Source organism: Sander vitreus, chromosome 18 (genome assembly GCF_031162955.1).
Source record: "Sander vitreus isolate 19-12246 chromosome 18, sanVit1, whole genome shotgun sequence".
In the NCBI taxonomy this organism is placed as follows: Eukaryota; Metazoa; Chordata; class Actinopteri; order Perciformes; family Percidae; genus Sander; species Sander vitreus.
Genome location: NC_135872.1, coordinates 26,277,860 through 26,299,493, shown reverse-complemented (window position 1 = coordinate 26,299,493; position 21,634 = coordinate 26,277,860). Strand labels below are relative to the sequence as shown.

At 41.0% G+C, this 21,634-nt stretch overlaps 1 protein-coding gene across 1 annotated transcript in view; it reads right to left on the bottom strand.

The window, feature by feature from the left end:
• The window catches only part of znf292b (zinc finger protein 292b), a 33,125-nt gene extending 12,051 nt beyond the window's left edge, over positions 1-21,074 (bottom strand). Inside the window, exons 1-5 of the mRNA XM_078274053.1 lie at positions 20,867-21,074; positions 8,212-8,366; positions 7,938-8,016; positions 7,657-7,792; positions 1,345-1,547 (exon numbers count right to left, since the gene is read on the bottom strand). Coding sequence (XP_078130179.1) covers positions 1,345-1,547; positions 7,657-7,792; positions 7,938-8,016; positions 8,212-8,366; positions 20,867-21,031 — 738 coding nt within the window. The 5' untranslated portion in view covers positions 21,032-21,074. The remainder of the gene's footprint in view (positions 1-1,344; positions 1,548-7,656; positions 7,793-7,937; positions 8,017-8,211; positions 8,367-20,866) is intronic.
• Between the last annotated feature and the right edge of the window lie 560 nt (positions 21,075-21,634).

Here is a 21,634-nt window from a genome sequence, read left to right as displayed (position 1 = left end):
TAAAGATATAAGTGTTGAAATATTAAAAGAATTAATACTTTCTTAAACTGACCTTCAAATTTAATTTAACTTAAATCATGGCAAACTATCAAAGATAGAAACTTGTCAAGATACTTAACTTTTAACTAATGAAACCATTTTGCCCATCTCTAAGCTTATTGTTTTTTGGCAGAAATGGCACGAAATGGTCAGTTTTAGTTTCAGAAGTTCCATTTTTTTTTTCCTCATGGTCTTGCGTTCATTAAAAAACTTCACACAGTTGTCACAGGTTCACTCCACAAAACAGATTTTGTTTCACTGTGCTTTACGCTGGGTTTTCACAAGCAGCTTCAAGAGCAGCAGTGGAGCAGTTCAATTAATTCCCAATTAGAACAGCCGTATGAGCGAAGTCCACTGACAGTGGCGAAAGTGCCCAGATGTTCACCGCTCTGCCCGTTCTCCCAAGACTCCGAGGTGGCAACTTGTATGGCAGCCTCGGCCACCAGGGTACGAATGTGTGTGTGAATGGTGCCTGTTCTATGTAAAAGTGCTTTGAGTAGTCAAGCCTAGAAAAACCCTAAATAAAATGCAGTCCATTTATGCACTGCTCCCCGATTGTGACCCAGGTCGTATCCGAATTGTTGTGGCTAGGGATCAACCCGTGTTGACTGGCTTGGTTTGAATTGCCAAAAGGAGGATTGAAGACAGGTCAGATAACCCTTGTCCAACCCCGGTCATTGGTGTGAAAGAAGTATAATACAATGGCCGTTGAGTGTATATCAATTTTTCAGGAAACGCCCACAAGCTTTATCCTCCAATATTTCTTAATAGGATGCACTAGAAATGCATCCTATGTGGATAGTCTCACAAATTGTTGTGTAGTCTGCCATCTTGTGGATGAGGAATTTATTACAAGCAAAGTTCTGTGTGTGTGTGTGTGTGTGTGTGTGTGTGTGTGTGTGTGTGTGTGTGTGTGTGTGTATGTATATATATATATATATATATATACATATACACACACACACTTGATAGGGGTGTAGATCTCTCCCTTATAGGACGATCCATTGCGTATCTAGATACATGGGCTACGATATGGTGGTGATATGATATACACACGTGGATGGATGAATCACAGACAGCAGCTAGTACAATTGACAATATCCATGATGTATTCCTCTCACCGCCAATTCCAAAAATGAAACCTAGCAGTCGGCACGTTTTTTTCTGCTTGATTGAACTAATAACGTGAAGCTCTACTACATGTTATTACATCCTTAATACACTTTGCCAAGCTCTTTCATGTGCAATTTTTTTTTATCATATACAAATGCAAGTCTGTAAACTCAACTGTCCAGCTACACTTACCTCATCCATCAGCTGGTCCTGTTCTGAGGTGGCACAGAGGCAGACAAGGTACATCTGCTTGAAAGGTCCCTTCCCTTGGAAGGCAGGGCACTCCGAGCATGCCTTTGCCAGCAGTGCAGCCTTGCCCAGCTGAGTCTCCTTCATCAGCTGTTTCACTCTCATCTCCAACAGCACCAGCCCCTCCTGCACCAGGAACTCTTCAACTGAAAATCAGTGGGAATTATGTGACATTTTGTTCAGATTTTATTAATGGTTTATTTACATGTGGAACAAGGAGTACACCCATCCTTATAAATAAATGCCGAAAATGCTTGGCACCGTCATATTTTCTTCTACACAACCACCCCAGTGCATCATATGATGCTGCATGCTGGATGTCAGAACAATCAGAAAATCTAAAACTGGATCACATCTCTGATCGCCACCATCCTAGACTCTTGCAGGCATTGTATTATGTAGTTATAGAGGCACAAAAATTCAGCACAATCTGCCAGTTTTCACCTATAGTTGAAACATTTTTATTCTCCTACTAGTCATTATTATCCTACTGTTCACAGCACTGTACAACTGCCCAGGTACAACTACAGCCCTTACAGTTTTACACTAGAGAATCGTATATGTATCAGCACACATCCTCCTGACAATACTGCTTATCTGAACACATCTAATATAAGTAGGGATGCTACACATGCTTTATAAATAAATGCAACATGTCAGCAGTGTGGAAGCACTGTGAAAACTGTCAAAGAAACAAAAATGTAACAATTACAATCCTCGGTACTTCTCTGGTCCATGCACAAGCACCGACAGTGAGAGACTTTAGCGCTGCAGAATTGACAACAGATGAAGCCACCGTGTCTTAAGCAGCTTGTTGTTTTATTGTTCACCGTTTACTCACTTTACATCGTCTTTGCTTACTCTTTTTCCTCTCGCTTTTCCCTCATACAGTAACACTCGTACGCCAAGTTACTCTCACTCCCCACTCCACAGACTCACGTTACTCAACGCACCTGACATTCTCGCTCTAACTAATGCCACTCTCGTAACGAGGAATGCGAGAAAGCAGAGAAGCTACTTTTATGAACCTAACACTTCCTAAAGAACTGGGCTAATGTCTCGGACTTTTATTTATTCGTTGTGGGTCCATCCACACTTTTTTCAATGCACTTTTTGTTGTAGGCGCACAGAGTATGTTACATTCTTTCAGCAGTCAGTTATAGGCCTAATAAAGACTATTCAAGAAGGGGGAGGCTAAACGATGGCCAAATAAACATTTTTTATTTTATCAATTCATTTATTTTAATTATATTGTGCTTTGTTGTCTGCTTGAATGTTCAGTGTATACAAATAAATATTTTTTCAAAAGAAATATATGTGCTGAATATTTTTAAATTGTAGTTTTATAAAGCACATTTTGACTAATTTATGCAATGATGAAAAAAAGGAGAAACAAAATACGTTTTTTGAACATCAAAGCATGTAAACCAATTCTAGTAGACACCAAGAGTACAAATATGATGCAGACAATTAGTATAATAGGGGAGCTTTAAATATGAGGAGCTTGCTTTCAAAATTGGACTTTGTAAATGTGTCATAGTGAAACTCTACCAGACATTGTTATTCTTACAGAAACCTAACTCGGTTCTAAAGCACCCTAATGAAAATGTATCCATGTCTGGATAACTAATTAAACTAAACTAATTAAAATTAACTTAGTAAACGTAACAGGCGGTGTACTAATTTAATTAATTAATATAGCTTTTTTTTTCTTCTTCTTCTCTCTCCCTGACTGCAGATGTACTGAACTCCTCATTGCCTAACAATTTTTTATCTCCTCCTCTGCATCTAATGAAACTGCAATTTAGAGCTTATGGTCATCTTATGCATCCTCTGAGCCTTATCCAGCAAATCAGGCTGGCTAAAAGATCTGTCTACCTCAGCTGAAAATGTAAAATAATTATCTACACTAACTGACTTAATCATTCTAACAAACAAACCCCAAAATGACTCTGCCTCTGGTGTTGCCATTGATATCTGTAACCACTGCACAATATTTTGTTTAAGAAACAAAAAAAACAAAAAAAAAGTATCACTTTTTCCAGAAGGATTTATATCACTATAACATCAGAATGACATGTTCTATTCAAGACCCAGACGTAACGGTACATTGATTATCAATAGTCAATGCTCCTTCCAAAACATGATGGCATTTAAAGTGCCCATATTATGAAAAAGAAAACACTTTTTCTGGGATTTGGGGTGTTATTTTGTGTCTCTGGTGCTTACACACACACACACACACACACTTTTCAAAGAAAAAAAAAACAAAACATCCATGCTGTTTTGAGTGAGCTACGGTTTCTGAATGTGTCCTGCCTTCAGTCTCCTGGTGAGCTGTTCAAAATCGGCAGGGCTTTTTACATCACTAGCCGAAACGAGGTGGCTAACCGTAGCATGCTAGCTCGTTCTGAATGGCAAAACACTGCTACAACACACATTAGTTCACCATAATCTACAAAAGCACTCCTTCCATGTCCCTGTTCTGCAGGTATTCCACGCAAAGTTGGAAGTGTGCCCTTGTTTAGAAGAAGTCTCCCGGCTAATCCTGCCTTGTACTACTGAAGTTGGAGAAACAAACAGCTAGTTAGATGAGGTGATTTTACCTAGCTACTGAGCATGTGCGACTGCCAACAAAGATGTTACAGCAGTGAGAGGTCTCACTCTGTAGCTAAAACAGAGACCTGAACACAGGGTGAAAAGAGGAGCTGCAGCAATATGCAGTACAACAAAAATATGGTGTTTTTTGAAAATTAAACCATGTAAACCTGTTCTGGTACAACCTCAAAATACAAGTATGAACCTGAAAATGAGCATAATATGGCCACTTTAAAGTAGCTCATACCTATTCTTAACTGGTGAAGACTGGTTTCCGTTACTATATGCCTTACTACTCGAACAAACTGGAACACAAGCCCTTTTAACACAAGCACTGCACGTATGAAATTAGCTAGACCGGCTATCAACTGGCGGCATGCGGGCAACATCCGGTCCGCCAAAGCTTTCAGTCTGGCCTGCAAAATAATAATGAATTCAAAAAATGTGAAGAGGAAAAAATGTGTTCTGGTCATAAGCATTTCGAGCATTCACAGCAGGTAACATTCCACAGGGAGAGCACAAACCCAGCCCCTGTATTTGCGTCTTTATTCACATGCCAAATTAGTTTCGGTATTGCGGATCTAATCAACAACCAGTTAAACAAAACAAAAATGCCATGCAGCTTCAAGTACAATTCATTTGAATACAAGCGCTGCATTTTGAAAGTTAAACGGGATTCTGCACGCAGATGTCCGAGCTTCTCACACATTCACGCGCCCAGAGGTAGGCTGTGTGTGTTACAACACGCAGCACGTAGGCCAACCTAATTTGGAACGATACAGAGAGGATTATCAACACCCGCTGGCGCAGATAACAACCAACGCTACGGTCGTTACTGTAAGAAGACTACAATAAAATCTTCTTGAGTGAAAAGCCAATACTTATCAATACCTAATTACCTGTTCTACAGGCATAAACATGTAGGAAGTGATATTTCAATCTGCTCTATCTGCGCAGAGCACTCTCATCCATCCTGCTACTCTACTCTTTTGCAACAGCAATCGTTTCATTGCAAATGAGGCATACAGGTTTAGCATTACTGAAAGTCGGTAAAATGAATGCGTACTTATCAGTCCATTCTTCATTAAAGCTGCAGCTTTCCACGTGAACTTTTCGCTTCAGCCTCTTTGACAGTGACATTTTTACCTGACAACAGGGCTTTCTTCCTGCAAGCGTTTTACACCAATCAGGAAATTGCATACTACAATGAAGTTTCTGTAATCAAAGACTTTAACCATCACTCCTCAGTGAACTACCCTAGTCTGGAAATATTTTAGCCTAGCCTAGTAGTCGTTATAGATTTTCCATGTTTTTAGGAGTCTGTTCACAACCATACATAAAATAAATATAGCATTAATTTAGTAAGAAAGTGAAAATATCAAACAAGGATAGGCTTGTTAGGTATAAATACTAGAAGTGACCCCAGTTGAATAGCCTGATTTCGACTTTGGGCGTTTTCACATCTGAAAGTCCGAACCAAGGTTCATGTTTTTGTTACATTGTATGCATTTGATCCGGTAAGTTTTGGTTTCACACTGCAGTTATGCAAGCGCACTAAAGATCTATACGTGACAAAACTACGCCCTGCCGTCATCACATACGTGAGCTGCGTCTCCAGATACGTATAACTGATTGGTTTGTAGACGGGCTTCCCCGTCATCTCGTATCCTCTCTCTGTATCGGAGTTTTTTCAACTGACTGCTGCTCTCCCCTACTGCCGCGGCTCTTTTAGTTTTGTTGTGATGTTGAAAAGCAAGACACGGGAACTTTCTTTCTGGAGAATTTATTCAGAGACAAAACGGAAACCTACACTGTACATTTACTACCACTTAAATAAACTACTGATGTATTCTCTGCTCTGATAGCCGACAGCTGTCTGCTCTGAGCGCATTCACCGTCACTCACTCTCATGTAGCCTACACACTAAGCACCGAGCTATTCCTTAAAGGAGCTTCCCCGGTCTTGTAACAAGGATAGCCTGCCAGAGCTTCTTGTATTTGGTCCAAAAGTCCGAACAATCCAAAAAATGCTTTCACACTATAAACGAACCGGACCATGGTCCGGACCGAGACCACCTCTATTTATTGGACCAAAATTTGGTCTTTTGATCCGGACCGTGGTCCGGGGGAGGTTTCACACCTGTAATTTTGGTTCGGATCAAACTGAAAAGTCCGAAATTCTGGACCAAATGAGGTATGTGTGAAAACGCCCTTAGTCACAGCGCCGTAAAGTCCAGTTCAGACCAAAGATTCTGGACGAGACGAGTGTAAACTTGCCGCTACTTGCAATGCGCCAGTCTGCAACATTCTGAAACCTGCCAGTTAACACCAATCCAACGAGATGAGACGATGCATCATCTTCAGAGCACAATAACTCTTTGTACTTCCAGCCTAACTGCCGACATTTCTGTAGTTGGATATTAATTGTTGCGTCTAAATATGAATGTGGATAACGTTAGTGATAGTGAGATACTAGCTACAGCTGCATTTCGGGTAATGAAACGGCAAAAAAAAAACTATTTCTCCGATTCACTACTTTGTTTTACGCGCTCGCTCTCTTCAGTCACTCTCCAGGTCGTTGGACCATATATTGTGCTTGCGGACACTCGTTGAGCCTCCGGGCCGGTTCAGACCGCTGCAACATTCTAAAAATCGGTTCCGTCTCATGCGATTCTTTAAATTAAAGAAAGTGCGTAAACAAAGAATACAAATGTCCAAAACAGTTGGAACTGACATTAAACAGCTTTTACCCTGCCAGCTCCCGAGTACACAGTCTGTGCAATGTCCGGTTGAGCCCATACATAGACAAATATCTTTATCAAACTTTAGTCCCTATATTGATTTTTGAAAATTACACATCGTCCCAATTCTTAAAAGGAGACCCATTATATGGCATTTTCAGGTTCAAACTTCTATTTTGTGTTTCTACTAGAACATGTTCAAAAAACACTTTTTTACTACTACTATTAATACTGCCCATGGCTGCTGCACCTGTACTCCCCCCCCCCCCCTCTGTTTTAGACACTCTGTTGGAGCGTCTGTCTCTTTAAGCTCCTGTCCCGAAAAAGCCCAGAATGCTCTGATTGGGCAGTGTTTCCGCATCTGTGCTCCTCTGGTGCTGTCTCTGTACAGTCCGGTGTCCGGCTACAACGGAGTATATAAACAGGACTTTGTACCGTGAAAATTGCAGATAAAAGGCTTTTAAACCAAATACTACACAACTGGACAGGTTTCAGTAGTAATGTGGCCCAAAATTGGGGAGAAATTAACAACATTGGCAGCCAGGATTATAGCTTTCCCTGACTTAGCATGTAGCTACATGTGACAATGTAAACAATGCAGTCGCCTGCCTGCCTGGAGCAAATGACCAATCATAGAACCTGGCTCCGTGTAATGTGATACGGAGTTGAGTGTAAGGAAAAAAAAAAAAAAAAAAATGTTGAACCCGGAGTGTTCAGAACAGTGAGAAATCTGAAGTTTTAGCACAAGTGGGTTTCACTGAAATATGTTTACCACGTTATTTGAAGCTTTGGCCACGTTACATTATAGATATGACAGAATATACAGAAAAGCACCTTTAACAATATGACAGTTTATCCTGCTATACCAATTCCATTACTGAGATGTGGGAACTCTAAACACCAGCGCAGAAGCTCACCTTGTTCAGTCTGTAGGTTTTCATTGGACAGAAGGCCTTGAAGGACCCTGTTAGTCCAAACACCATCATACTGGCCCAAAGCAGAGAGCAGGGACAGCTGCGTGATTCCATTCTCCTGCATCTTACTGTTAGAAAACTGGACACAACAGGAAAAATGAATGACTTGAGGATATAATGCAGAAGGTAAGTGACTAACGGTTATGTCTATTTAGTCGAGGTTTTGGTAGAGTTTGAATGGTAAATGAAAAGCAAGTTTATGGATTTAGAATCCTTAGCTTTACCTGCACAGATGACTTGAAATCCCTCCATAAGCCATTTGGAACATCCATCTTCAGAGAGAGCAAAAGCTCTACAAAACTCCTGCAAAACAAATAGGCAATCAACAAAAAACATGTTGATCTTTGTCTACACATTAAACATGAGTGCTGAAACTTTGATGGAATTTATAAAGAAAGCTATACATTTAACAGGGTTGCATTAGGTATAATGCTGGTTGATTACGGGGGTTAACCTTATATCTTTTCTGCAGTTAATCACATCTTTAATAGTACTTACAGCGAGAGCCTCTCAACCACAATAGAAACATTTTCACACTGCATTGAGAGGTATGGAAAGGCCTGGGCGTAACTCAGCAGAGCAACTGTATACACCTCCACCAGCGCCAGAGGCTCTTCCTCCATCCTCCAACGGCCTGCATACTCCAGCAGCGTCTACATAGAGGGAAACACAATCATTCACTTACTAAACAACAATTTAAAGACATCCCGTTTGCGCAGACATCTCTTACCAGCACTTTGAAAATAAAAACAGAAGGTTAAGCACAAGCTATAATACCCATCGGGCTGAAAAGACAAAGAAATGAGTGCCATCTATTGCAGAGGATTTTGGATGGAGCGCAGAGCAGTTTATTTATTTTATTTTTTTTTTTTATTGGAGCGACGCCTTATCTCCTTCTCTATCCAGCAGGGAAATGCAGAGACAAAACGTTAAATATATTAACACAACTCTGACTCCCTTCACTGATTTTATTTCCCTTGCACAATTGTTCAATAGATTTAATAAATACAACAAAATCAGTTCACCCAGACAGGGGTGGATTTACAGGGGGGTAAGGGTGGGCAGCTGACCCCCACTGTAGGACCGTTCCCTGACTTTGGTTTTCAAAAAAACTGTGCTTGTAAAAACAAACTGCCACTATGTCCGCAAGCTTCTTAAAACACTGAAACAATTTATATTAACAATAAATACTAAATTGTAGATGTAATCTTAGCCCCCTGCCCCTCAAATACTCAGCCACGTCCCTGCATCAAACGTGCAGAGCGGCGTTCGCACAGTCTGGCTCGCACACAGTGAGGCAGCTGCGGTGTGGTGGCCCTGGATCCCGGCAAAGACTGGAGCGACTGAGCTGCCCCCGAGCCTCTGAAGGTGAAGTCAGTTTCCCCAGGTGAAGTTTTAACACACGTTTAATTTATAAAAAGCCTATGCTAAAGGCGAGCCAGCGTCAACATCAGCGCGTCGATTACGTTAGCCAAAAGTCAAATCACTCCCTTATGACTGGTAAGAGCATTCTGCCCTATGATTAGTTCTGATTTTAGTAAAGACAAGAACAGTATAATTCAAAATATTACAAACTGGCAAAACTTTCTAGGGTAGGAGCTGGAAGGGACTGCTGCCTCTCTGCGTGTGTGTGTGTGTGTGTGTGTGTGGCACACATTGCTGGGGAGAGAGAGAGCGAGAGCCTCATCTCCCAACCTGATATTTAGATTTTTTAATCAATAAATGTTTGACAGGGAAGCAGTGTGCAAACAGTAATATAGGCTATTCAAAAAATGCATCCAGAAAAAAGGGCACTTTCTCTTGAGGAAGAAAAAGGGCAGGTGCTCAAGCCCCTTTTGGTGTCTGTGTGTACACGTGTGATGTCGATTGGTTGATGGTTTTCAATGTAGTGAGTCCCCGTCAAATGTTTTCCGTGTTTATTGCGCTTAAAAACAATTGATAGGCAGGCTATTTATAAATACCACCATGAAGAGATATAGATTTATACTATTTTTTATTGAAATGCAGGCTAGAGGGCAAAATAATTAAACCAATGCACATAACTGTGCCAATCTGAAGTAAAATAAGCCTAATTTCCATTTGCTAGGCTGAGAAAATAAAACAATACAAACTACAGTACAAACAAACTGGCTCATAAAATTATCAAGTTTGAATCACAATAATTCGTCGTCTTGTCTCTTTCTGCAACTCGCAATGCACATAAGCCGCTGCGCTGTTTTGAGGCGGTTCCGCAGGGAGAAGCCTCTATCTGCTGGCACACTGGAGACGGGCTACTACGCACGCTACTTTCGCCAGTTTGACTCACTCCAGATACATTTCATTATTTTTGATTCTGGGGTAAACTGTCCCTTTGAAAGGGTCTTGATTGATTGATTGATTTTATTGTTATTGCATGTTAACATACAACGAAATTAACCTGTCCCTCATGAGAAAACCGTTCCCATTCACTCTGCTCAAACATGCACTCACACATTAAGATACAAAAATAGCGGTTTAAAACACAGAAAATATGATAAGATAAAGGGCTGTAAAATTGGGTGAAGTGCATATGCAGTTATTCACGTTGTTAAAATGATTGTGGTGGTGGAGGGGGGGGATGGGTGAGAGTTCAGTTTGTGTCTAGCTGTGGGGTAAGAACTGTTCCTTAGTCTGGAGGTGCAGCATTTCGTGGCCCTGTAGCATCTTCCAGAGGGCAGCAGAGTAATTGTTGTCTTTAACAACCCTGCAGGCTCTGCTGTGGCAGCCAGACCTGTATGTGTCTTCCAGGGGGGGGACAGGGGGAGTCTAATGATTTTTTGTGCTGCATTTACCACCCTCTGGAGAGCCTGTCTGCCTCTGAACAGTTCCCATACCAGGTTGTGATGCAGTACGTCAGGACCCTCTCCACTGAGCAGCGGTAGAGAAAGACTAGCAGTTTTTTTCGAGAGGTTGATCCTCAGTGACCCGAGGAATTATCTGTTGTGCCTCTCTCACCAGGGAAGTGGAGTAGGGGTGTGACAGCTCACGAGACACGAGATTGGGCGCACGAGAACAAGACGAGTTTTTAACACCATTTTGAAGAAAACTTAAATGATGAAATATGACTGGAAAAATAGTCTTTTATTCAATCGAAAGTCACAAAATGAAAAATGAGCACTGTGAAAGATTATGCCAGAAACTGAGATGGCTTCTCTCCTGTATTACTAACCCCTTCAGACCTAATAATTGTGGCGTCCCTCTCCCCTCCCAAACCCGTCCCTAAGACCTTAATCAAAAACATGCAGCTTACTTTTATTCATTAAATTTGTATCTTATTCTTTTTTTAGCCTGTTTAATTTTCATGACTGTTTATTAATTGCTCTTTAATGTTTTATGTAAAGCACTGTAAATTGCCTTGTCAGTCCGTCCAGATTTCGCGATGGCAAATTCAACCAATCACTGTGAATTCGGTGCAACTCGCAATTTTGACCGATCACTGCAACTTTATCGCAAATTTGACGAATAACCGGAGTTTCCCGCGACTTCAACCGATCACAGCAGTCCCACGTGCCAGACTTTGTCAGTATGTGACTCTGAGAGCCACTAACTACGACTGACACACACACACACACACACACACACAGACACGGTGGATGCAGGAAAAACCGAAAATGAGACGTAAACGATGACCAAAACTGAGGACAGCTACGCTCGTTATTCTAAGTGCAATGATAAGTTAAAGTCCAATAAAGTACTTTATCAAACCATATGAATGTGTGGCCCATCCCAGGATAGGAAATTAAAATGATTTTTTGTCTTAAATCCACCAGCCGTTTTCATATTATACCAACATTTGCAGCATGCTGAGCCTTTTTGGTAAGGTTACTAGGAAATCTCAGCCCAGAGTAGTTTTATTCTCCCTGAAACAAGTTTCTTTTTTTTAAAGAAGTATACCACAAAAAAAAAAAAAATACTTAAATTTTTTTTTTTTTTTTTGCAATTTTCACTGTCTCTCGCAACTTCATTGCAACAAAAATTCAAAAAGACATCGCAACTTTTATCGCAAAGCTGCCGTTAATCTCAAAGAAGGCCGCAACATCCTGGAGAGTGCCTTGTTGCTGAGGTGCTAGAGAAATAAAGTTCCCTTGACTTGCCCTACAACCTCAGCCTGTTAGTCTGTCGCCAGGCCATTTCAATGCTTTCGTCTTGTGCCTGTCAGTCAGTCACCAGGGCAATGGAGAACACCGGTCTGTCTCGGAAGTAAACATTAACTGCACGGCGATCTCGCCATTATATTATATTGTAGCAAACGCTGTCTCAAGAAGTTCTGAAAAGTGTAACCACACTTGTGTGCTTTACCGGCACTGCCGTGACTCACTGTGACTTTAAGAAACTGCAGAGGCAAATGTAACTTAATGCGTGTGTGTGTGTGTGTGTGTGTGTTGGAGCTGAGCCCCCCTCTCTGTGAAAGATGCAGAGGACAGAGAAGCTTGCGCACTCTCAGGTACATAAATTTGGCACTGATTGATTTAACGTGAATTTGTCCTCGTTAGTACCGGCGTAATGCACTTTTGTAGGCCTACTGATATCGCGAGACAACTTTTTTTTCTTAAAATCAAAATCTTTTTATTTAGTTTCCAGTATAACAACGTGCAAAGCTGTCACTTTGTTAAAGACAGGTTATATGAAAGGAATAATTAAAAAAAACAACGTATGCCACATATCAAACCAACAACAATAAAAGAAAGTAATATAATCCCTCCCAAATCACTGCCATGTCAGTATCAGCTTGTCACAATGATAATGCACGATAAGTGAATGGATAGACTGTAATTCCATTAAACTGTGCTTGATAAGTATTTATAAAGCCTGGAATAAGGTACAAGTTGGTTATCGAGAAAGAAATAGTCAATTCTAGTATATGTATGATGAACATGTGAGAAAGAGAATTCTTTGTCTTGTGGGTGTAAAGAGCACCACACATCACATACACCGTAATTGGAGTGAAAGGATTGAATAAAACAAGCTGATTTACTTACTGTACTGGGGTTAGTAGAGGATCGGTCTAAATGGGGGGGGGGTCTAACCAACAATTGAAATCACCGCCAAGTATAACATAGTATCATAAGTAATGAAAAAAATGCTCGAAAAAAACTTACATCTTCAACATTAGGGTCACATACATTGACAAATACCACTAGGCTATTATAGAATTTTCCAGCCACAATTACACACTGACCAAACTTGTCAGATAACACAATGTGGCACAAAGGAAATGTTCTGGCTGATAAGGATTGAAACTCCTCTGGCTTTAGCCTGAATGGAAGAGTGGAACCCCTGCCCCACCCAACCTGACAAGAGACTGCCATTGTCCGAGCTACGAATATGAGTTTCTTGCATAAAGGCCATTTCTGTTTTGAGTTGTTTGAGATGAGAAAAGACCTTTCTTCTTTTAACAGGATGATTTAACGCCCAACTCGCGAAAGGTCGGATTTGCTCCATCTTTTGATAAGTTTTGTTTAGAAAACCTTGAATCCATGTCATTAGACACAATTAATCCATTTCATTAGACACAATGTACAGGCCAATGTTTTTTTTTTTTGCGGTGATGACGGTGACGCGGTAGGCGTCACGTGACCGTGGTATTGCGGTAATGCGGCAGCAGTCCCAGCCCTAGTCTACTACATTTAATTCTCAAACCCGGAAGTCAGAGACACGAGAAATATCGTAACGTTTTAATCTCACAAGAGCTTGTCACACCTCTACAGTTGAGTTTACAGCCCACCTGAAATCAATGAGCTCCTTTGTCTTTTTTATGTTTAGCGTCAGGTGGTTCACTGCACACCATTCCATTAATTTTCAGACCTCGTCTCTGTAGGCTGTCTCATCGCCGTTCGAGAGAGTGCAGTCATGTGTAGAGGGAGTAGAGGGCAGGGCTGAGCACACAGCCTCGTGGTGTACCTGTGCCGAGGGTCAGGCTCGAGGAGATGTGAGGGCCGAGTCTCACAGTCTGTGGACTGTTGTTTAGAAAGTCTTTAATCCACAGATACAGCTGCTTACTAAGACCAAGGTCCTTTAGTTTCCTGACCAGTCTGTTGGGGACGATAGTATTAAATTAAAAAAGTGGAGCTGTAATCCAGACAGCATCCTAACATGTGTTCCCTTCTGCTCCAGGTGTGTCAGTGCAGTATGCAGGGCTGTGTTTATGATGTCCTCAGTGGATCTGTTTGCCCTGTATGCATACTGGTCCAAGACGGGGGACAGGGTGGCTTTGAGGTGTTCTGGAACTATTCTTTTACAGCACTTTGAAATGAAGGGTGTCAGTGCTACTGATCTAGTTGTTCAGAGAGCAGATGTTGGTCTGCTTGAGGGCTGACAAAATTGGACAAAAATGGCATTTTGAATATTCGTCATAAAAAATAAAAAAACAGATTAAAATATCTATTTTTGCGCATTATGTCCATAAGAGGGCAAACCAATACAATGGGAGACATAACTACTTGTATGTATGTATGTACATAAATAAAGATTATTTATCAGATTAAGACCTGCTGCCTTCTTGACATTCACAGCTTTCAGAACTTGTTTGACCTCTTGTGTCTGCAGGGTTAACAAGTGGTCAGCAGTGTCCAGCTAGGGTGAATCAACGTTGTCTGGCCCTTTGCCAAATCGGGCAAAGAAGTGGTTCAGTCCTTCAGCCAGTGATGCACCGTTTCCCGTCAGTGGGTCTCTGCTGCTCCTGAAGTTGGTTAAATGCTAGATGCCCTTCCACACACGTGCCAGGCCCCTGAGATAAAGCGTCCCTCATATATATATATATATATATATATATATATATATATATATTGCCTTTTCTGTTTTGAATGCCTCTTTTGAGGTTGTCTGGCCACACTGTACTCTTCTTTGTTACCAGATACATAGGCTTTATCACGCTCTCTCAGGAGAAGTTGGACCTCCTTTGTCATCTATGACTTCCTGTTTGGGAATACACAGATGTGTTTATTGATGGTGACAGACTCAACACAGCTCCCTATGTAGAAGAGGACAATTGATGTGTATTCCTCTAGGTCCGGAGTGGAAAACAGACTCCAGTCAGTGCGTTGTCCTGCAGCTGTAGGGATGCTCCCTCAGGCCAGGTTTTAACTGCTTTAATGGTGGGTTGGTGTTTCTTTATAACGGGCGGGAAGGTTGGGGTTAAAAGCAGTAAAAGATGATCACACTGTCCAAGGTGCAGCAGGGGAAGAATGTTAAAATAAAGACAGTCCAGTGTGTTCTCCCCTCTGGTTTAACATCTTCTTAACCCAGAGATGTTCAAATCTCAAGCACATATTACTGGATTGGTTTGACTAACTTGTATGCATGTATTGCTTGCACAATACATACAATATATGATCAGTCACATTTGGCTCAAGTAAAAAAAAAAAGAATAAAAGAAATCCCTAGTTTGTAAATTACGAATACTCCACAATTTTAGGATGTTTACGTCTTGTATTGTAAAAATATACAATAGGTTTTTTCTTCACAAAATGGAGGCATGGTTAGATATGCATTCCTTCATAAGGATTTATTCTGATGACAGAACAAAGATACAACACCCATTACATTTTCCTGCTTGAAGCATCCAAGTCATTATGAACAGTCATGCTGACCTTGGTCAGAAAAACAAATGCAGTCTTTTCAAGCTGGATATCTGTAGGAGAGAGCCACCTGCAGGGAAAGGAACCATGCCAAGAGCATAGACAGCTCCGTTTACACAGCATGCCCTTTGCTTTTCAGATGTCTTAACTTGACCCTACACCCACAGTACAGTGGGGCTCGAAAGTTTGGGCACCCCAGGTAATTTTTTTTATTAATGTGCATAAAGAAGCCAAGAAAAGATGGAAAAATCTCCAAAAGGCATCAAATGACAGATTAGACATTCTTATATGTCAAAAAAAAGTTAGATTTTATTTCCATCATTTACACTTTCAAAATAACAGAAAACAAAAAAATGGCGTCTGCAAAAGTTTGGGCACCCTGTAGAGTTTATAGCATGCACCGCCCCCTTTGGAAAGCTGAGACCTGACAGTGTCATGGATTGTTCTCAATCATCGTCTGGAAAGACCAGGTGATGTCAATCTCAAAGGTTTTAAATGCCCAGACTCATCTGACCTTGCCCCAACAATCAGCACCAAGGGTTCTTCTAAGCAGTTGTCTAGAAAACTGAAACTGAAAATAGTTGACGCTCACAAAGCAGGAGAAGGCTATAAGAAGATAGCAAAGCGTTTTCAGATGCCAATATCCTCTGTTCGGAATGTAATTAAGAAATGGCAGTCATTAGGAACAGTGGAAGTTAAAGCAAGATCTGGAAGACCAAGAAAAATATTAGACAGAACAGCTCACAGGATTGTGAGAAAAGCAAGTCAAAACCCACATTTGACTGCACAATCCATCCAGAAAGATCTGGCAGACATTCCACTATAAAGAGATACTTGACCGAATATGGTCTTCATGGAAGAGTCATCAGAAGAAAACCTCTTCTACGTCCTCACCACAAAAATCAGCGTTTGAAGTTTGCAAATGAACATATAGACAAGCCTGATGCATTGTGGAAACAAGTTCTGTGGACCGATGAGGTTAAAATAGAACTTTTTGGCCGGAATGTGCAAAGGCACGTTTGAAGAAGAACGGGCACAGAATTTAATGAAAAGAACCTCTGTCCAACTGTTAAGCATGGGGGTGGATCAATCATGCTTTGGGGGTTGTATTGCAGCCAGTGGCACAGGGAACATTTCACGAGTAGAAGGAAAAATGGATTCAATAAAATTTCAGCAAATTTGAGTGGCAAAAACGCTGGTTCATTCCGGCTATACAGGGGTGCTAAATTAATTAACTGCTTAGTTTCATATACATGTCAGAAATGCACTCAGCATCCTCACTAACCCACAAAACTTTCTATATTTTCTCTTTAGTACAATCACTGCCAGAGTAGTTTGGGTTAGGCTGCGTTCACACCGCCTGCGTCGGCCATTCGACAAAGAGGCAGGTCTTATCAATCATATTGAATTGATAGGCTGCAGCGGGGCTTGCCGCGGCGGGGGCACTCAAATAAACCTGCGTCTAAAAGTTGAGACCGACTCCACTTTTGGAGAAACAACCCCACGATGCAACTGGCTTAGAGATGTACCGATATCAGTATCGGTATTGGCTCTGATACTGCCTAAAATGCTGGTATCGGTAAGTACTGGAGTTTATACACCGATCTGATACCACGTGATAAAGCCCTAAAGAAAATCGACGTTAAAAGTAGTCTATGCATGTTCTTTTTCCATTATAACTGACTGTCAAACTGCATAATAAAAGAAAGTTCTGTGGCATTCATTGTTTGAGTTTGTTCATGTTTCACAAAGAGTTCAACCTGAGCCAGGCCCAGGGCTCCAGACTGCGACCAAAATTTGAGAGCGTGCGACCGAATTTTACATCCAGTCGCACATGTGCGACCAGTAAATTTGCCCCCTTTTTTACACGTCAAATGTCGGAATTTTGGTACCTGAGAGCGCGTAAGCTCAAGCTTATCTGTCCTCTCTGAAAATTGACAGAGAGCGGAGCTCTGACACAAACGCACACACGCATAGCTGCGGACAGTGCAAACTACGTCGGCTCTGCAGTTTTGTTGAAGTCACAGTGAGTCACGGAAATGCCGATAAAGTGGTTTCAAGTGTGGTTACAGTTTTTCAAAACTTCACGGAGACAGCGTTTGCTGCGATATGATATTAATGAAGAGCCGAAAGCGGTCGCGGTGCTGTTGACGTTACACTTCCTAAGCAGGCACAACAGTGGTTTCTGTGCCCTGGGGACTGACTGACAGGCTGAGGTTGTAACGCAAGGGAGCTTTATTTCTACAGCAGCTTTCAGCAACAAGGCAACTCAAAGTGTTGTACATGAAACATTAAAGAGCAATTACAAACGGTCATGAAAATAAAAACAGGCTAAAAAAAGAATATACAAATACAAGAATAAAAGTTAGTGAGTAAGAAATGAATAATTATTCAATTTAATAGGTTGTAGGGATGGGTTTGGGAGGAGGATTTTGTTTAATTAATAAAAGAATGTTCTAAGTACATAGGATAAATAGGTTTGACAATAATTTTTACAACTGAAATAATTGTTTTGTGATTATAGAGGGAAAGTACCAAAAAAAGGTACCGTTGGGTAACGGAACCAAATTTCAGGTATCGGTACCAATATTGGTTCAGTAGTAGCCAATGCATGGTTAATTTGAAGTTGAATTCATTGTAATTGTAGACTAGAGCTGGGGTGTGTGTGTGTGTGTATATATATATATATATATATATATATATATATATATATATATATATATATATATATATATATATATATATATATATATATATATATATATATACACACACACACACATATACACACACACACACTCTCTCTCTACCGGCGACCAGACTTATCAGTGTGTTTTGATCTATGGTTTGAGGCAGTGTGAGAGTTCTGTACCTTAAACAGAAAACATAATTGTCTGCCACGTCGCTGCCACAAGAAAGTTTTAAAACATTACGAGGCTAAAACAAAAAAAAAACACTGAACTGCCCGGGAGTTAGGGTAATAGTTGAAGGTTTCCTGCAACAACGAAAATCTCTCTCTCTCTCTCTGAAATAAGCTGCCTTCAAGTGCGGTCGGAAACGTCAAAATGAATAAACGATCTGACTGAAAACCGTAATTGTGAAATATAAAGTCTACTTGTGCTTTGTTGGGCGGTTTAACACAACAGGACATCACACAACAACCCCCCCCGAACAGATTTTAAAAACAGTCACAAAAAAAAAAAAGAATCCCAATACATACGATTTCCAATTTTCTTCTTCTCACCCCTAGCAAGCACCAAACCCCCAACTGCTCGGGGCGCCCTCCATGGGCAGCCACTTCACTCTGATCTCTCTCCATTTGTGCATGTATCCTGTGCATGTGTGTAATTCAGGCCTGTGTGTACTGTAACAACAGACTGAAAAAAGTTCCCCCTTGCAGGATTAATAAAGTATGTCTTCTTCTTAAATGTGCATGTGTGCGCACACACACATAGCTAGACATGTGAAATTGACTGTCAGAGTGATGTACAATAGGGCTGTTGGAACGAATTCTGAAAGTCAAATATAATTTGAATAGTAAAAAAATCAATACTATCTGAATACTGAAATTACTATTCAAATGTGATTTTTTATAATAAATATGTTGGCTAGTTAGCTAATGTCCCTCTTCTCACCTTGCCCTATCCACATGTGAAAACAAAATGCTTTTGTCATGTCACATCTGATGAACAATACGTTGGCGGGAGTGAGAAACAAGGCATTGTGAGGTCTTAACATCACGGAGCACGTAACGTTAGTACAGGGGGAGTGACAGGCTGCGGCTGGAAATCAGAAGAAGGATGGGAAATAGTTTGAACGTGACTTTAAAAATCGACATCCACAGAAAATAATAGAGACAGCACCGTTTAGCGTAGATATCAATGCCGTTAGCATCGCGGCTAACACTTTTGTTACTTGGCTAGCTAGTTTATGACAAATCGTTTTGGCTGTGCTTTCTAACATGATGTCATTGTGCTAACCGAGCACCGTTAGCCTTTACAACAGAGCCGCTTCAATACACTTGTTAGATAATGGTTCATTACAGAGTTCTCCGTTTGCCGCTGTGTGCTCATGGTGGAAAATGATAGTAAAAAGAGAGCGGCGTGCCAGAAATGCAATGCGCCATGACGTAGGTCCCCTTCAAGGCCAGCCTGATGTTGGAAGTCCCTCTAGTGGACAGAACATGTAACAACAACAACCACATGCTTATAGTGGCATTGACAATGCATAAGCCTGAGTAGTGTAGTACATATTAATAACAGAGTGAAGCATGTGAGCATTAAATATTCAAATATATAAAAAAAAATTAAATTCGAATGGTATTATAGAGGAAGATTGACAGCTCTAATGTACAATGCAATGGCGTCCCGTGGTGGGATAATGCTGCAGTTTAAGTGATTGAGCTAACGATAACATTATGTTACATTAAGAGTCAAAACCCTGCAACAGCACAACATTACTTTCTCTTCTTCCTCCCTTATGGGACATAATGCATTATGTAAAGCACTTTGAACTGCTTTATGTCTGAATGGTGCTATATCATTAAATTGCCTTGCAATACCAATTACTTTCTTTACACCTGTGTTTTGTGTATTAGATTATATATTTGTAGATTAGACTTTACATTTTTATTTTTCTAACAAACACTATGTATTACTTTGTGCTCCGTTTCTGGAAGAAGTGGACATATTTCCCAAAAAAATGGGAGTCCAGATGATTGGTGCAGATGTGCCCTCCCCGTACTCTCATTTGCGTCACAATATGCTATAACGTTACACACTTTTGCAACTTAATTGTGCACCCAAAGGACACTGGCTGTAATGTATGTTACATTGTTTTAGTATGCAACTGTGATGGAAACCGGCTTGCCTCTTCTGCAAAAGCGTACGTTCTATTTGGCACGTACACACAAATCAACATAAAAAAACTAAAATCCTTGCTGTTCTCTTGTGAACGTATACAATTCGCTAACTTTGCGTTTCACATAAATGTAGTTAACTCAAAAAGGATATGTTGTTGTTGACCGCAAAATGTGGGGCACTGCCCACAACCATACCAACCAAACCCATTACAGAGCTAGACCAATTTTGCTCACCGGAGAACGACGTAAGCACCACGGACAATCAACACAATGATAACGTTACTCACTTGCACGCGCATGTAGCTAAACACACAAGGCTAAACGCTAACGTTGGCTTACCGCAGGCAGTAACGTTACCCAATTCTAACGCCAACAACATTACGGTTAACTAACGGTATCTCCTACAGACACAGCTAGCTATGAGCTAGCGCGAACTGGTAGCTAGCTAGTTGAGCTAGCCCTGCCAATGGACAGATGGAGTTCCATTTGTTCTAACGTTACTTAACGGATTAACGTTAGCCAAAATTAAACCACTGCACATGGGTTTTATTCGGTAACGGTTATATAGCTCTAAGATCAAACACATCCCCGGGTTATCCAGGAGCCAGGACGTAACGTTAACGCTACCTTTATTGTGAACGCTAGTTGGCCATCTTGTTGACTAACATTAACGGCAATTATGTGAGAGGAAACTCACCTTACAAAACTCTTGGCAATACTCAGAAGAGGACTGGGTTGGAGAGTCGCCGCTTTCTCTAACCACGACTTCTTGCAGTTCTTGCAGCCGTTGTCTGAGTTCCCTAATCGTTTCACTGATACCGTTCTCAGGACTTCGGTCCTGCTCGGCCTCCTCGTCCGCCATCTTCACACCCAGCTCCAGCGCGTACCACTACCGCGTAGCTACGTAGGCTTCTTCTTCTTCTTGGGTTTTAATGCAACCAGGACGAACCCAGGGGCATTACCGCCGCCATAGACATATACATATATGTCTTTGACCGCCACCTTCTGCGTTGGAGTGTGTGTATTAAATCCTATCCATTAACCCATTTTCTCTTAGATAAATAACTGCACTGTATGCTCCACACTTGACAGGTTAATAATTAAAAGTATGAATTCCAGCTTTCTTGAGCTCTTGCATCATTTGCCTTTCTTTTTACAGACTACAAAAGGAAAACCAGCAGTGCTGGACCTGACCACCCCATAGACACACATCACATCACAAAGACAGACTTCATATCTATTACCAAAGATGGCCTGATGCTATTTTTTTTGCTTCCGATTCCGATACCTGAACTTGCGTATCGGCCGATACCGAGTACCGATCCGTACCAGTGTGTCATATATTTTATTATGTTTTAACAGCTGTATACTACTATCCCTGTATGTATGTGGTATTATTTCTATCTTTGATGTTGGTCTGGCTCAGGTTAAACTCTTTGTGAAACATGAATGCCACAGAACTTTC